A 17,758-nucleotide genomic window follows, 5' to 3' on the forward strand; every position below is an offset into this window, starting at 1 on the left:
CAATGATTCCCCGAGTCGATAATCAAAGGGGGCGGAAGGACGGAATTAATGAGATAGTGGAGCGGAAGTTGCACAACTTTTGCAGGCTGAATGGAGGGACGGAAGTGGCTTGGACACAAAATCGGGGCCGGGGGAGCATCTTTCAGAAATGGCTGGCAGGCTCACTCAAGGAAAAAACATTGATGGATGAAAAACGGCAGGGTTGGGAAAACAATGAAGCTGATTGGCTCGAGATCTGCAATAAACGGGACATTGGAGGGAAAGTCCCGAGGTAGCTGATTGGCATAGTACAAATCAGGGACGACTTCATCGATGAAAACAGGCGTAAACAGCTAAGCACAACCGACTGGGTTTCTGCCATGTTGTTGTCATGGTTACACGTCCTGAACACAGGTAGACTACCTGACTCCATCTTCACACTCACATGGGGAAATAACTGTCACCTGTAGCGGGCATTTAGCCTGAATAATTGTCCCTGCGGCGCACCCGTGGAAATATGACTCCCCACATGAATCAAAGGCGCAATATTCCCTTTTTAATGAAGACAAATGAGCAAACCACGCGGCTTGTTAGAGCAACAGAAAAAAAAGCTCGCGTCACATGGAATAAATAACTGCCAAGTACAAATGCTCGTACAAACTTTACACTTGTTTCTGTACTACGGGTGGTGAGCAGCGAGGTCGCATTTAATGGCGACAATACATTGCACGCATTTTTTACCTCAGCCCAGGAACACAAACGGATGACCATATTTCAAGCCCTGCCGGCTCTTGTGTCGCAACAGTCAACACGATAATATTTTCATTAGCGCACCGATTTGTCTGCCGGCACTTGGATACGAGATTTGTTTCATTTAGCAGGAAGCTGACGAAGGCATTCGGCAAAGCCCAGGAAGCGAGAAGCAAGTCGGGAAAGCATGGGCCAACATATAAATAGGTTTTGTATGGCGCGTAATTGGTGAAGAGAATCTTTACTCCAAGGCCCACCCAGAAACCTTTTTTTTTTTTTGGGTCACCACCTGTTTAAATCATTATAAAACTGTATCGCACCACAGCAGAACAACAACTCAGGAGGGCACAAAGTTAACAGAGTTTGACGAGGAAAGTTTTCTAATAGGAAGCCCTGGCGAGGTGACAGCGTCACGCCGGTATGCTTACTTTGCGATAATATGCTAATCACGAGAAACAGGTAGAGTGAAATGCATTCAAAAGTGGCCTCCCTCTACTTGCGACGCATTTTTGACGTCTTGTTAGTCGCATGACTGCGTAGATAAATGGCTCACTTTGCTTACACGAAAAACATTCAAATCTACCCTTTCCCCACCCCATCCTTCTGTTTCGTAAACATTCATTATCGTGCGAGATGGCGATAAAGGTATGCAACAAGCGAGCCGAGTGCTGTGCGGCAGCCACGATAATCATTAAGTGTACAGTAAGAGGGCCCCCGGAAAGGTTAATAGAGTGCACATGATCTTTTTGTCCCGATAAGACTCAAACCAAATTAGCCTGTCTGCCTGGAGGAGGAGCAGCGCGACGGCGGACAACAAACAAGAGGTAATGAAGGGGAGCAAATACAGGAACTACGATCGAAGCTCAAATGACGAGGCACTTGCAAAGGGAAAAAGAGGCTCCATTGTTGCAGATAGATTCTGACACAGATCACAAGAAATGTCAGTTTGACCAGAAACCAAATTAACACCAGAACATGCTAATTGCTGCCATCTGACAGGGATTATTCTAGAGATAATTTGGCTTGGCTTTCAGAGTTCAGGCCTACGGACCGAAAGAGCAAAGGCGATGGGAGGCCCAGACGGGTCACCGGAGAGTTCCAGGACTGCTGAGCCTTGAGAATGCAACCTTATCTGGGCAGTTTGCCTTTGGCGCTACCGTTGTCATCAACCAACCCGAAGGTCGCCGGTTCGTCGCCAGCCTACCCAATCCGAAGTCTCGCACAGTCTTTTCGATTCAAGACGTAACATCATAAAACAAGAGAGATGAGCCCCAGTTGCCTCCAATTACCTTCTGCAAATCTTGATCGCATCCTGCCTCACCGAGTTGTGATGCGCGACATTCCGCCGGCCCTTTTATGACCCGATCAATGCCGTGACATACCGCCTGTCTCGTTGGAGGCACCGTCACTGCGGCTGAATGGTGCGCTCAAATTTGATAAAACAACCATCCGATCTGTCTATGAGGTCTTGGCTTTCAGAGTTCAGGCCTATGGACCGAAAGAGCAAAGGCGATGGGAGGCCCAGACGGGTCACCGGAGAGTTCCAGGACTGCTGAGCCTTGAGAATGCAACCTTATCTGGGCAGTTTGCCTTTGGCGCTACCGTTGTCATCAACCAACCCGAAGGTCGCCGGTTCGTCGCCAGCCTACCCAATCCGAAGTCTCGCACAGCCTTTTCGATTCAAGATGTTAACATCAGAAAACAAGAGAGATGAGCCCCAGTTGCCTCCAATTACCTTCTGCAAATCTTGCCTCACCGAGTTGTGATGCGCGACATTCCGCCGGCCCTTTTATGACCCGATCAATGCCGTGACATACCGCCTGTCTCGTTGGAGGCACCGTCACTGCGGCTGAATGGCGCGCTCAAATTTGATAAAACAACCATCCGCTCCTCATTAAAACAGCGCTGATGTCCAGATTTTCACCACATGCTTCTTAATCAGACCAATAATGTTAAAAAAAATCCTAATTGTCAGCAAATTCAGCCCCGCAGTGTTTACATCAATGTTAGACACTGAGTCCTCATGTGTGATTTACAGGCTCAATCGTCTCTACAGGGGGAAACAAATCCACTTTAATTTCTCATTGAAACGTCACCTAACAGTATTCTGATTTCTGTTGATTTCTCCCCTGAACCTTCTAGTAGGATTAAGGACACACTCGGAGACTGCCAAGTCAACGTGCTGAACCTTTTCGATTCAAGATGTTAACATCAGAAAACAAGAGAGATGAGCCCCAGTTGCCTCCAATTACCTTCTGCAAATCTTGCCTCACCGAGTTGTGATGCGCGACATTCCGCCGGCCCTTTTATGACCCGATCAATGCCGTGACATACCGCCTGTCTCGTTGGAGGCACCGTCACTGCGGCTGAATGGTGCGCTCAAATTTGATAAAACAACCATCCGCTCCTCATTAAAACAGCGCTGATGTCCAGATTTTCACCACATGCTTCTTAATCAGACCAATAACGTTAAAAAAAAATCCCAATTGTCAGCAAATTCAGCCCCGCAGTGTTTACATCAATGTTAGACAACGAGTCCTCATGTGTGATTTACAGGCTCAATAGTCTCTACAGGGGGGAAACAAATCCACTTTAATTTCTAATTGAAACGTCACCTCGCAGTACTCTGATTTCTGTTGATTTCTCCCCTGGACCTTCTAGTAGGATTATGGACACACTCGGAGACTGCCAAGTCAACGTGCTGAATCAAGGAACTAAATCCGCGCCGTATTGTTTGCCTTTTCCCCGACATGAGCCAGTTGACTTAAGGCCGCGCGCAATCAAATAAAGAAAAATCATTTAATTGGTTGGCGCTAAACGGTGGATTTCGTGAGGGTTCGTTTGGCCTGGTCCGCCATCTACCAGGAGCATTGGGAGAAAATAAGTTATAGATTAGTCACAGATCACCCATAAGCTCAACTAATGCACACGACATGGAGTCGATAAAAGATGAAGGGAGAGAGGCGGCGGCAAATATGCCCGAAAGGCAATCACGAGTCCATATTAATTATGCTAATGATTTGGATTTGCTACTTCATTAAGCAGCATGTTGAGCCGGCTGATCACAATGGAAGTGGCGCTTAATATGTGGAGCCAGCACACAGCTGCTAATTATATATATATGCATCAACTTCGATTTTTCTGTGAATAGGCAGCTTTGACAATGACAAAAATTGTCACTGCATTTTTTTTAATGCTACTTGAAAAAAAAAAAGTCATCCAAATCAGGATGAATTTGTGAACACGGGATTTAGAGCGCGAGGCTTTTTTTTTTTTTTTGGGTGACACTTTCCCGCCTGAAACTATGCGAATGTAAATAAAACTCATTTTTATGCATGTGTATAATTTGCTGGAGATTACATGAGGACCGCTTCTGTAGTTACAATCTGGCATTTGCACACTAATTACCGAAGCAGAATCTGAGATGTCAAGCAGGAACCGTCCAGGGAAGGGGCTGCGGAGGGCTTGTAGGGGGAGAGAAAAAGGATTCTGATGACTAATTGAAAGGCGATGACTCATGTCACATCGGTGTCAACCTGGACCAAATATCACTATTATTATTTGACTGACAAAACATTAGGAACACCTCTCTGTAATCACGATCACAAACAGATTAAGTGAACGTTTAGAGATTTTTATTCTTGTTTTTTTTTTTGTTTTTACAGACTTTTTGTCACATAAAAGTCAGCGAGAGCGTTTCTTTTCATACTGTTTTTTTTTTTAATACATCGTAACAATTGTTTGAAAGCAACCGAGAGAGAGCAACGACATGTCCTGGCAGAGTTGACATGTAGCCAAAGCTATTCCAAGGAGGGGGGAGGGGAGAAAAATGGCCAAAATGAAGGGGGGAAAGGAGGTCTTAATATTACGGGAGTGGACTCCCACCACCCACTTCACTGCAAAACAAACATTCTAATATCGCTGGCTAGTTTTCTTTTACTGTTAGCATGACCCCCCCACCCAAAAAAACATTCAAGTGTTCCTAGTTGTTGTTAGCCAGTATGGTGATTGGTCAATGGACACAGGAAATCAGGAAATACAATGCGATATGCAAGCAATACAAAAAGGAACTTTACGGGAAGTTGGGAGGAGTTGCATTATTTAAAAAAAAAAAAAAAAAGCTTGTTGATATTTATACAGTGCAATTCTACGAAAGACTTTTGGAGACACACTGAAAAGACTAAAGAGAATAAAGTCCTATTAGTTTTATGTTTGAAGAAAATGTCAATCATAAAAGGAAAAAAAAAAAGGCTGTTTCCCCGAGAATCAGGGCACACTGACCCAAGGGGAAAATGTCTTAAAGCCAACATTTCAAACTTGTATTATTGGGGTAGGAAATGTCAAATTGTCCAACATACTTTTTCAAGCCAAAAAGTATTCTTTCTTTGAGGATAGTCGTAGCATAAGTCTTATTTTTTGTGAAAGAAAACATACTTTGGCAAAAATTTGTTTTTCGCACTGCTACGATGATTCTCCTGAAATGACTACACTTTTCCATCAAAAAATAGGACTTTATTCTCCTCTCTTTCTATCCAGTGTGGCCCAAACACTTCTTTGTACAATTCAGAAGGCAGAGGGGAAAAACACAGGATCACGTTTAAGAGCAACTTTTGTTTAAGTGCTAATAAGCTTTGTTTAATTGGAGCGACTTGAGCGCGCACCCTCCACCGATCCTCCCGTTTAATGGCAATTAACCAAACAAAATAAAAATAAAGAGAGAGGGAGAGGAAACCACATCCAAGTGAAGTGGGAGAAGAAGAAAACCACAAGACAGGTAAGATGAGGCCCCCCTGGAGCTAACAGACAGAAGCAGTGAGGAGAAGACCACCTGGTTCCATGCCGAGTCCCGTCTTGATGCGCAACGCCTCCCTGCGCTGCCCCTCGCCCCCCATCACTTGAACAGCGCCTTGATGGCGTCGTCGCTGACCATCTCGATGACTGTCTTGCCGTTCGGACCTTGCAAATGCTTATCGGCACCCTGCAAAGGACACGGAGGAGGTTGACCAGGGCATCTACATGACTCACATCTCAGCTGGGTGCAAATTCGAGTGACACCAGTGAGCACATTTGGACCACAGTAAACACATTAGGAAACTTTTATGTGTCTAAAAGTCATATATGGACAAAAAAAATGTTAGAGGAAAAACTAAGATTTCTGCGCGCGTGCGTGGTCAGCACTCATGTAAACACCTTCTGACCAGGTCACCAATTGGGGTTAAATTGCCTTTTGAAACGGGTGACCGCATGGCATCAACAGCACAGTTAGCACTACAAAGTGGCAGCATTGGGGGTATTAGCGAAGGGGTCAGCTCCCATGGTACACCCGGGAACGCACAAAGGCCTCTTGTTTGCCAGCAAGAGCTGCTGTGAATGAGCGACGCCAGTCAGCAGGCTCTTTATAAGCTCAAACGAGGTCGCGGCGCAGAAAAGACTCCAAATGACAATAAACGGGGAGTAAACAATAAAACAGATGCAGCCCGTCTCAGAGGCAGCTACAATATTGTAAACAAGTGTGCCGTGTTAAAAGACAATCTTTGCACCAGTACACCCCGAAAAGGTGGCCGCCGCTGTGTAGCTTTTTTACATGGCGGGTGCAGGCTAGTCAGTGTCAAAGTGAACTGCTTCATACAAGGAGGGGTGCCTGATATCTGAATGGCCTAATTTCACAGGTGAAATACATCAACCAACCTTTTCTAGCAGGAACTTGACACAGGCAACGTGACCTTCGAGGGAGGCATAGAACAGCGGAGAGAGGCCATGTTTGTCGATGGCCTGCGAGTAGGACGCAGTGCGCCGCTTATTTGAGGTTTGAGGTGAGGACAAAAACACAAATGCATATATTGGAAACAATATTCTGGTTACGTTGATATCTGCTCCCTTGGAGACGAGGAACTCCACCATGCAGGTCTGGCCAAAGTCGCAGGCGATGTGAAGGGGCTTCCTACCGTTGTCAAGGGTCCGGTTGACGTCTTCAGTCTGCCATGGCCAAAATAGAGAAGGAGGGAAGGGGGGAAGGGGGGGAACAAACAAACAAACAAACAAAAAACACTAAGTGGATGAGGGTAATCAGTGTAGATCGGGTTATCGCAGAGACTCAAATGCTAACACCTAATCTGGTTAGGGAGTCAACTGTTTTTGTTTTTTTTTTTTAATTTATACAGTTAACGTTTCAAGATGCAAATTATTTTTCTCATCTACCTATGAGACTGTCATAAATTGACATTTAAATTCTCTTCCACTAGATGACAGATGTTGTCATTCATGCAACAGAGTAACAGTGCCATAAAGGTTAGGAAATACAATTAAAAAAATGTGCTTTGTTATTTTCTCTTATGATTCACATCTGTTTCAGTTCCACAACAGCCCATTTGGGTATCACACAAACAGGTCTGAACAACACGTTCAACAGACGATCCGTCTTCGGAGTCTTAACAGTTTCCTGCACACATCAGTTGGGCAACCATTTAACGTAACAAATTACTTCCTATAAGAAGTGCCATTTGAAAGCACTGCCGTTGGTGCAAGTCCAGTTTAACACTTTAAAAATTCCCTCAGGTTGATTTTTTTTTTTTTTTTACATCTGCAATGCTAAATTGACTGGCATGAAAATGTGCTCAACCAAAAGCCTTCCCTAACAGTTAAAGTTGTATAACACGTTTGGCATGCTCCATGTTATTTGGCGGATTCTAGTCGGTAAACACCACCAGAGGACAACCCATTGATTAATCATATAAAAACATATACAACCAAATGCAAACACAACATGCATGTATTCGTTTTGTCTACTTGAAGTCACCATCCTGACGCTCCCCACTATATATGTAGCATGAAAATGTGCTCAACCAAAAGCCTTCCCTAACAGTTAAAGTTGTATAACACGTTTGGCATGCTCCATGTTATTTGGCGGATTCTAGTCGGTAAACACCACCAGAGGACAACCCATTGATTAATCATATAAAAACATATACAACCAAATGCAAACACAACATGCATGTATTCGTTTTGTCTACTTGAAGTCACCATCCTGACGCTCCCCACTATATATGTAACTTTGAATGTGTGCGACTTTAAATGGGGCCTGTTCTGGGAGTGGTGGAATGTAAGGTGTGAAGGGGTTCAATCAAATCATGCTTGCCTCCTCGAATTAAACATGTGTTGTGCAAGCTACGACCTACCAAAAGCCCAAGAAAGCATGCATGTCGTTCACAGCCTGTAACATGATTCGTGGTAGCGTTAATGTTCATTGAAACGAACGCCAAAAGCTGTAACATGACGACAGGTACGTTCCTGTCAGCGACGTCTCCTAAAGCACGTCACAATGCGAACGGTAGGCAGCCTACCCAAACAGGGAAATTCAAACATTTTTCTGTTAAAAATCACACTTAGACAAAACTGCTCTATCGCACTTTAAATACTTATGTGACAACACCCTTCCAAAAAAAGACGGGTCACGAATCAACTTAGTGGCGTTAGCCGAGCGGGGCTAACGCTAGCATGCTTAGGCACTTTCCACACGGCGGCCACTTGTCGGAAGAACATTAAACTCGCTTGAGTGACCACAAACGCATCGGATAGTCCTCCTCGTTTCTTGTCTCTTACCGTCTTCAGATTGTTTTCGACCACTTCCATGTCGCCGGTCTTCACCGCCCAAGTCAAATTTGTGTCCCCCATTTTGTGCGTGTGCTTCTTAAAAGTGATGGTACACACAAAAAAAGTTAGCTTAGTCGCTAGCGGAGGGTAAAGTCTTCCGGTGGTGGCCGAAAGCGGGTCAAAGTAACCCAGTCGACTTAAAAGACTAGTCCAAAATGAGAGCGACAGGCTTTAGTTTGAACCAGACGGTAACCAAAATACGGAAGGAAGCTGAAAATAAATCTGGGGTGAAAAAGGCAAGTTAGCAGAAAGGGATCCGCCTTACTAGGACCAGTACTTCCGCTGTCGTCACCCGGAAGTAAAGAATGACAAAGGGGACACGCGAAATACTGAATAGCAATATCAATACAAAATGTTAAAATTCACCTTACGTTTTAATTCTGCTACTACAAAACAGTGTACGGTGTAACTGTTACAATGCTACAATTACTACGAAAAATCGTTCTTTTTATTATGATTAAAGGAGGTCAATCATGTAAAAGAAAATAAATAGTATTGTATGTCTTACAGCACAACCAATTGCTGTAATAATGTATTACTTTTGCTACGAATTACACTCCAATATACTTGTACTACTACTAATAGTACGATCAATATTATATATTTATTTATATTTTAGGATTATCATATATCCCAATAATAATATACATTATTTCTCGTCACAGTACAATCGTTTATAATCGTAACGCTACTTTTGCTTATGATTTACATGGTTACAGTAATAGCATGAATAAACTTTTGTAAGCATGTAAATCATACAAGGTACCGTTTAATGGCTTACTGTCAAATTATACGCAGATATACCATCTAATACAAACGAAAAAGCATGTGCACCACTTATTGATTGTCCATCGGTCCATTTTCAGCTACGTGAGACATTCAGGGATGAACGTGCCATCCGAATCCTTGAAATATTGATCCAAGCGGACAGGCAGGGCTGGAGGAAATAGTTATGACTACCTTGACCTGTCCGAGCTCAAGAAGGGGGAGGAAAAAAGTCAAACGTCTCTTTGTGATAGCATCACGCGCCTTCATTTCCTGTGAGCTAACCTTGTTGCCCGGACGAACGCTAGCAGCGTTAGTCTGCTGAGCCCTGCTGTGACTTATAGGCCCTGACACCAATGTTGCCGTGCTATCTTGACACGGGATCAGCTGCTCATGAAGAGGACGAGTAAAGAATAAATACGCCATTTTGTATATTATGATCCAGCCTCACTCCACATAGAAACTTTATAAGTTAACAGTCGAAATCGATGTTGTGACTGTGATAATAAGATCTCAGGAGTTGCTGTCTCAGTTTATCAATACCTCAGTGGGGCCTTAATTTGATTAGATCATTAATCCTACAGTGGCTTGATAATACTCACATGGTGTGAGTGTCCCTTTCCTTAACTGGCGCAAGCACCCCAAACCCAGGAAATTGCGCTGTGCTCGAAAAAAACTGTGCAAGTTCTTTCCTGTAATGATGTCCAATTAGTAACAGGTTACAGCGTATGCGTTTTTGGGCTTGCGTCTGGCATTTTGAATTCTGCCTAGCAACAAGTGACAGGGCTAATGTGCTATAGGGCTTAAATGTGCCCGAAATTCGTCTGAGCAACAAGTCGCCATAATTATATATATTTTTAAATAATTCATTCTGTCCAGCAACAAGTGACAAACCAAAACTGCAAAGATTTTTTTTTAAGGCTTGTGTAATTTTGGCGATGTTCGTAGCGAGCTATTTCTAAGTATCAAAGTGTCATTTCTTGTCTGTGTGATTGAGTTCATTTGAGTTAGAAGCTCAATGTTGAAAAATGGCAAGACAACGTGGCTGGAACAGACAGACGCCGCCGCCCCGCAGCTAATTTAATTCATGTATTCACGGCAGCGGCAAAGTTTTTGCCTGAGCAAAGTCCTAAAGTGATTCTTCTCGTCGGTGAAACGGCACGCCGCCTCCATTTTTCAATCCATTAGCGGCGCTCAGGCGGGCGGCAGACAGCGGCGGCCGCGCTACAGTACGCAACGCTGGTCACCGTAATACACTACGCCGTTTCTACACAACCTCCAGGGGGCAAGGTGGTGGCGAGGGCGGGAGGGAGGACAGGTCTTAACTCCCACCGACCGCATCCGCCATTTTTATTCAATTATAAATCTCCGAGGCTGCTCAGCACTGCTCTAACTGATGCTCCAATGTCGCAATTATACAATTTAGTCGACTAATTCCACACGCATGACTTATTTTGGGATTCAATCAGTCTGTACGCAATAACAATATCAAGTCGTAATGCAGTGAGCGTGTTGAGTCGGTAATGCAATTCATATTGAATTACTGTGCATGGTAATGGGAAGCAAAAATGGGGCGCACAGACAAAAGTAGTCAAAAACAAGTATCCATTTTGATCTCATTAAGCTGTCCATACCATCTCTTTATAATTCATTACAACCAAACTGGATGCTCATGTTATGCACAGGAATCATTTTGGGCCATATTTAATCAAGCACTCGTCTTCATGTAGTAATACCGAGTAACCGTGTACAGCTCTGGAAAAGGTAGTGAGGAGGAAATAAGCCTGGAGGATTCCTAAATATAAATACATTCCTAATTATAAACAGGCTTCCTTCACACGAAATTGACATTTTTGCTGTAAGGTTGGGCCTCTCGCCATCATTTTTAATCAATTTTATGTCCATGCAGTCTGGAATGATATACCTCGGTGGAGTAAATATACGCCGACAACTATTTATTTGGATGTCTAATCTAAACATGATATGCCCCTTGACCTTTAGTCGGCTGTAAATCACGAGATTGTTTTTTTTCAGAGGAAACGCTGGAATTGGATCACTTTTATTAACCTGGGCGGTTTCAATTTATTCTCCCGCTAAGCACTAAGATGAGACACTCGCATCTTTCACTCCCAGCTGGCCACTCCTGGAGTGGACAAGCAACATCTTGAAAATCAGCATTTAGAACTATATATATATATATATATATATATATATATATATATATATATATATATATATATATATATATATATATATATATATATATATATATATATATATATATATATGACAAATGGCACGAAGGCACAAGAGGAAACAAGTTATGAATAATTTTCCACTCGGTAGAGCTTCACGCGACCCGGTGCCATCGAGCAAAATGTCTGAAATCTCCACTGAGGCCTGCAATGTGGAGATAAAGGTGTATAACTCAAGCATGCAATGTAGTCCATTACAAGCCAGATGATGATATAAAGTGGATGGTGAGAACCTCAAGTGGTCTGAATAGCTCATTTGCGGCTGGGTGTCGATAGCGGGGCGCCCTCTAGGGGCCAGGCTATAAACACCATCTCGAACCAGTGATGGGCTACAAAATATATTTTTTTTTTGGCTAGAATCCAGAAATGTAAAGCAACAGGTGGCCTCAAAAATGTGACACAAGGCTCAAATGCGCACGATGAATACTGTCCAGCAACAAGTGAACACGCAACACTGTGCTAAAAATACGGTCAGCATGGTTACCTGACAAACTAAAAAAATAGAGATAATAATAATTAAAAAAAAAAAGTCAAGGTGCTCATAATTCACCTGTATCAGCCGCCGTCACCATTCCATTTGGAGACCCCTCTCATCCATCACTCGGATGTCGACTCCTTCCCCTGAACAGGCCTGAGGTTGTGGGGTCTCAAGCAGCCCCCGTGTGGAGACCTGATAGGATGTGACAAGTTTATTAGGCACAAATCAGGCGGGTGCGGCCATCCCTTCGCGGCGCTCCCGTGCTTTTTTTCCTGTCACGGGTGACGAGATCCTCTCCCCTCGCACTGGCTTTTCATCTATCTTTGTTTATTCAAAGCCTCTGGGGCCTTTCCGTGATACAACAAGTGAACACGCAACACTGTGCTAAAAATACGGTCAGCATGGTTACCTGACAAACTAAAAAAATAGAGATAATAATAATAATTAAAAAAAAAAAGTCAAGGTGCTCATAATTCACCTGTATCAGCCGCCGTCACCATTCCATTTGGAGACCCCTCTCATCCATCACTCGGATGTCGACTCCTTCCCCTGAACAGGCCTGAGGTTGTGGGGTCTCAAGCAGCCCCCGTGTGGAGACCTGATAGGATGTGACAAGTTTATTAGGCACAAATCAGGCGGGTGCGGCCATCCCTTCGCGGCGCTCCCGTGCTTTTTTTCCTGTCACGGGTGACGAGATCCTCTCCCCTCGCACTGGCTTTTCATCTATCTTTGTTTATTCAAAGCCTCTGGGGCCTTTCCGTGATATTATCAGTGCCAGGGAGGAGACACCTTGGTGGATTCACAAACAGGCATGCATTCGTCCTTTTCTTTTCAGCTTTGGGTTTACTGCCCCCCAAAAAACGGGCTGAGTCGAAAAGCCATACGAAAAGTGTCGTTGGATTGAGGGATGGCTCCATTAAAAAGCCCTAAAAACCAACAACCGTGGTGTTCTGTGACTGTGAGGAGAAGCTCAATGACCACCTGGAAGCCGATCAATCGTCGCGAGGGAGGTTTATCCGCAACATCTCCGCAATTTGCTGCCGTTCGATTAAAGACTCGGCAGATAAAAGCCACCAAATTGAGCGGCGTTTTTTTTTTCCCTGCCTCAGTGGTGAATATCAAGGGGCTATTCTGATAATGAGCTAAATGAGACTGCCAGTGGGGCCTGATAACCAGTACGATTCCAACGTGGGGGAAAATGGATCCGGTTGGACATTTTTGTGAATTTCTGTGGCATGTGAACAGCCTCAACAATTTCCTTACACTATTTTCCATGCCAGTGTAAACAGATGAAACCACTTTGGATTCTACTCAACACGCAACTGGAGTAATAATAAGCGGCCTAGTTTGATGTGTTGCATTGCTATGTCAGTGTAAACAACCCAAGCACGAGGTCTGATTTACAATAACAGGTCGGGTATTTAGTAGTGTCTGAACCCTCAAATGGGAGACACGGGAACACTGAGAAGAACTGAATGGTGTAAATGCGTGGAGCTGGTTGTAAACCGCCCATTCTGTCCCTATTCCTGGATTTCCACAAGCTAGCCCGAGGACTGGAGCTTGCATACGCGGCGTTGCTTTTGTTCCTTGCCGTGACAGTGCGGCTCATTTGCATAATTGTAATTGCCTCTGTGGCCGAAAATCTGACGCACCCCGCAGGTAGCGATGAGATGAGAAGCTTTTCCACCTCCTTTTCTTTCCGCTTAAATTGCCGTCTCGGGGAAAACGCTCGCATTTCCAGGTGGCCCTTCGCTTTCCCTTAATGACACCTCGCACCAGATAATTTTTTTAAGGGGGTGAAAATCAGCCGTGACTTTTTAAAATTTTTTTCCCCCCTGCTGACCATACCTTTTTCGAGACTTTTCAACCAAGCGCCCTTATTACTGGCAGGCCGTCTCCGACTGAACACACCTAGTGGCTAATGAACTAAAGTCACACTCACAAACAGCATCCGGAAATTTGGCGAGTGAGGAAGCGGGAAGGCAGTCGGCGAGCGGGCGGGCCGGCGGGGGAACCAAATTGCATGTAGCCTTCACTCGGAGATCAGCAAGCTCGACACATTTCAGCCTCTTTCTGGTGGGCGATTAGGAACCTTTGAAGGAGGCCGATTGACATCATTTTCATGTGAAATGTGCTGATGAGCGGAGGCGCTTTTCTGGGAAGTAACTCGGGAACCCCCACAAGTTGGGGAAAATGCCAAGTCAAAAACGGAATCTGACATCTATACTTGTTACTGACGCCAATGTCACAATTTTTCCCCCCAGCCCCGTAAGCATTCTTTTTCGCTAGATCATCTGTAATCGTTTCGTGAGTTAATCTGCGAAACAATTTCTGCTACAATATATTGATATCATGATGCATCTTTGCGCTACACTTTATGATATGTTGCTGATGTCACTGGATTAATTATTGATGATGTCGTGTATAGCAAGCTACTTAACAAAATAATAGATCGAAATCGCACAAATGCCGCATGGGGACACAATCGATGCCTTCGCAAAAGCTTTTGCTTTGATGTTCGCGGCCAGACCGAGTGGGGGCATTTCGACCATTTTCAGCTCGACTGCTTCGGGGCTGAATGTCACCCAGGAAAATGTCGGGATGTTGAAGTGGCTTCAAGAAGTTTGGCAAAGGCTGCATTCATTACTTCTACTCTGAAAATATGTGGGTTTTGGTGGACTGGATTGTCAATCTTGCGGCCTGCGGGAAGAGGGAACCCTCTGTGATGACACCCGGAGCTAATTAGCCAGAGCAGGCGCCATAAAATCTTTTGTTGTTTTGTCTTTTTGTGTACGATAGGACGGCCTTTGTTTTCCTACTTGTGTGAATATTTCCCAGTATCCCTTCCAGGAGGCTTGTTATTGTGTGCGCGTGTGTGCGTGTTGCTTAGCCCTCTAAATTTAGCCTGACTAGTATGCGCAGGGCTCTCTCCCTCAACTCCCAATCAATACTGGATGCACCTACGGGGACTTACCAAGCAAAATGGCTGCGGGCGAAGTCCCTTCCCACCCTTTTCTATATATAAAATTGGCCTGGCATATAATGAAAAACATTACCTGCCACCGAGGTACATAACGCAGGAGTTATGGAGCGCCGCTGCAAAGAATGATCTATTTACACCAATTGTATTTTTACACGGGGGGGTTGGGGGAGGTCATTTATCTTGGCACCGGGATAGAGATAAATCATAGCTTTGCTTTGAGATAAAGTTGGACCAAATCACTTGATAATAGCCAGTTTAAAAAAAAAAAAAAAAAAAAAGTGGGAATAGGCCCACCTGACCTCGCTTGCTGCGGCCTGTCAGCCGGTGAACAGAAATGCAACCCGGCTTGAGTTTCTACGCAGCTAAATAAATATGACAAACTGGTTAGCGTGCAGGCTGCGGCTCCGGGAGGCGAGGCACTGCCAGGAGATCTGCGGTACTCGCAGCTCTTTATCCACCGGCAGCGTACCCGGTGTGATGTCACAATGTGGCCAATTTACATAGCAACCACCCCCACACTGAGATTCCCTGCCCATGAATCGGAAGCTGGGTTGGGCGAAGATCCAGATCCCCTTTCAAGCAGATGACACTGTCTGGCACACTACGTAAAAGCCAAAAGGTAAGCGGAGCGGTATTGAGTTTTATTAAATGCACAAGAAAATACACAGTAGCACCGCTATAGGGGCTGCGGGCGAACTAGACTGTGTGAAACGCCGTCACGCCAAACCCGCAACGTAAGCAAGGCTGCGTTGGATGCACAAAAAAAGGACACTTTACAGTTAGTTCAAGTTAGCTTCTGATAAGCAACACTAACTTGATTGCTTGGCTAGTTGTCAACGCGGTAGGGCTGGAGAGTTAGGAGCTCAACTCTCCACCCAAATTCTAGTAAAGTACAAGCCGCTCCCCAATTTGCAATACCTTAGCTCCCCCCCCCGCCCCCGGCGGCATTGAAAACGGATCCCACCATTAGCCCAGCGAGGTTAGCGAATGCATCATAACGAGCAAATATTGGCAAGGTGATGTCACGTTTTGATCCTTGGGGTATTTTGACGAAAGCAGACTTATATATGTGCAGTACTAGGACACCCGGGAACTGCTTCAATGTGAATATTTTGCAGAAAAAGTCTGTGGGTCGGTTCCGGCTAGCTAATGAAGCGGACTTGCTATCTGGCTGACTAATGAACGAGATGAGGCTGGCTGAAAAACGAGCTGACTGGCCGCGGAAAATAAAAGGGACTCCTTGGCTCTGAATTCCGTGATTGATTTCACTCCTCAATTCCCTCCTCTAAATTCTTCTCCCTTCCTTTAATTTGTTTTGCTACTCGCGGTCGATGCGCTCCAAATGTAGCCAGGCATCAGCTCGCAGGTGCGCGCGTCAATTAAACGAGGCTCTAATGGCGATCGAGCGAGGTCACCGGTTAACTTAGCTTAAGCAGCGGATTGGAAATGAAGCGCGTATCAAATCAATCAATACATCTCGACAGTTGGGCCTCCCAAAAAGTTTGATGAAAGCAAAGAGGTCAGGCTGGAAATAGACTTGATACACTTGATTTGTCGGGCCTGGAAGTGCAGTGGAAATGCTCATACAAAGACAGCGCTTCACAGATGACATGCAGAATAGGAAGAGATGTCATGCATTTTGAACGTCTGAGACAGACCACATGCTAACAATTTCGGCCAGTTTTGTCTCGTCAACGAAAACGCACATACGTCATGTCATATTTCAGTCGTCAAAGAGCCCCCCCGTTTAGCTCGTCATCGTTTCATTATTATCATGGCAAAAAGGGGCGTTAACGAAATAATGTCATCAACGTTGACGAAAGCAACAATGCTGTGTACCTGTGTGTCGCCTCCTAAATGTTCTTTTTGTTTCATGTTTTCTTGTTTTACGGTACTCGAGAGGCCCATACTACCCGAGACCAACTCCTCGTGTGTCTCGACCATACTTGGCCAATAAAAATGATTCGGATCCTGATTTTATGTTGGGCCGCTTCCCATGCTGGAGCTGCTGTGGGGATGCTGGCTGAGAGAACACAAACAACTATCTTGTGCAGCCAAAGTAGTCACTGTTATGATACACTTGAATGCAAATGGCATGCAAATGAGCACAAGTGTTGAGGAATTGGGGGGGAAAGTCTTCAGAGCAATTAAAATGATGAGCTCTCTGTAACAGTCCAACACTCCTGTGCTTTGCCAACACCTAGGGTGAATCCCATAACTTTTTAATAACCGCCGCAACACAACACAACACAACACAACACACAGCGTGCAACTTCCTGCCTCCCGGCGTGACTTTTTGACCCGGGCGGAATATTGCGGAAAGTTGCGTAATAGAAATAAATAAATAAGACAAGAAAAAGCCCCCAGGAGCAGTAATGGCTGACCGAGTTGCTCGGAACATTCATCACGCAGATCAACACCACCTGTTTTCTCTGGTATGCATCATGTCGTTTCCAAATGCCATTTCGGGGATTGACTGACTATTGATTGGCTTGTTGGTTGACATTATTCAGGACGGACATATTGATTGGAGAGAAATTTACCCCTGATCCAACAGTGTGTGGTCAGAACAAGTTCATCACAAAAGGTCAACATCGGCGTTCACCTGATTTATTGATCGCAGTGTACGAGACGAGCCGAGCTATGGCAGGGTGAAGCTGCTCCGGGGGGGGATAAACAGTGAGGCTATGGGCTTTAATTGCATGTGGAATACCGCAGAAGGCCGGGATTTGCTTAGGGTGTTTGAGCCAAGAAAACATTATCGCATCACTTCTGCAAGCGCACATAATTATGAAAACGCGGAATTTAGTGCTGGCCATCTGTCCAAATGTCATTTTGCCAAGTGAACCTGAATTTGTCGAGAATATAAGGCTCCAAACTTGTAGGAATGGGACATTT

At 44.7% G+C, this 17,758-nt stretch overlaps 1 protein-coding gene and 1 long non-coding RNA gene across 2 annotated transcripts; both read right to left on the reverse strand.

Moving 5' to 3' along the window:
* Positions 1-4,347: 4,347 nt before the first annotated feature.
* Positions 4,348-8,662, reverse strand: mtpn (myotrophin). Its single transcript, XM_019883025.1, has 4 exons — positions 8,329-8,662; positions 6,592-6,705; positions 6,418-6,501; positions 4,348-5,707 (listed from the first exon to the last, which is right to left on the reverse strand). The coding sequence occupies exons 1-4, from the start codon at positions 8,398-8,400 to the stop codon at positions 5,621-5,623; spliced, it is 357 nt and encodes a 118-aa protein (XP_019738584.1). The 5' UTR covers positions 8,401-8,662; the 3' UTR covers positions 4,348-5,620.
* Positions 8,663-12,355: 3,693 nt separating this feature from the next.
* LOC109523710 (uncharacterized) lies at positions 12,356-15,232 on the reverse strand. Its single transcript, XR_002169825.1, has 2 exons — positions 15,155-15,232; positions 12,356-12,475 (listed from the first exon to the last, which is right to left on the reverse strand). It is a non-coding gene; the product is annotated as an uncharacterized LOC109523710 (long non-coding RNA).
* Positions 15,233-17,758: the final 2,526 nt, after the last annotated feature.

The sequence above is a fragment of the Hippocampus comes genome, unplaced genomic scaffold (genome assembly GCF_001891065.2).
Source record: "Hippocampus comes isolate QL1 unplaced genomic scaffold, H_comes_QL1_v1.1 scaffold53, whole genome shotgun sequence".
NCBI classification, from domain to species: domain Eukaryota; kingdom Metazoa; phylum Chordata; class Actinopteri; order Syngnathiformes; family Syngnathidae; genus Hippocampus; species Hippocampus comes.

Bases quoted from the DNA above. Each gene is read 5' to 3' on its own strand.
- mtpn (XM_019883025.1), bottom strand. From the start codon at position 8,400: ATGGGGGACACAAATTTGACTTGGGCGGTGAAGACCGGCGACATGGAA. The intron at 6,706-8,328 runs GTAAGAGACAAG...TGGCCATGGCAG, and splicing joins TCGAAAACAATCTGAAGACG to ACTGAAGACGTCAACCGGAC. The intron at 6,502-6,591 runs GTAACCAGAATA...TCCTACTCGCAG, and splicing joins CCAAGGGAGCAGATATCAAC to GCCATCGACAAACATGGCCT.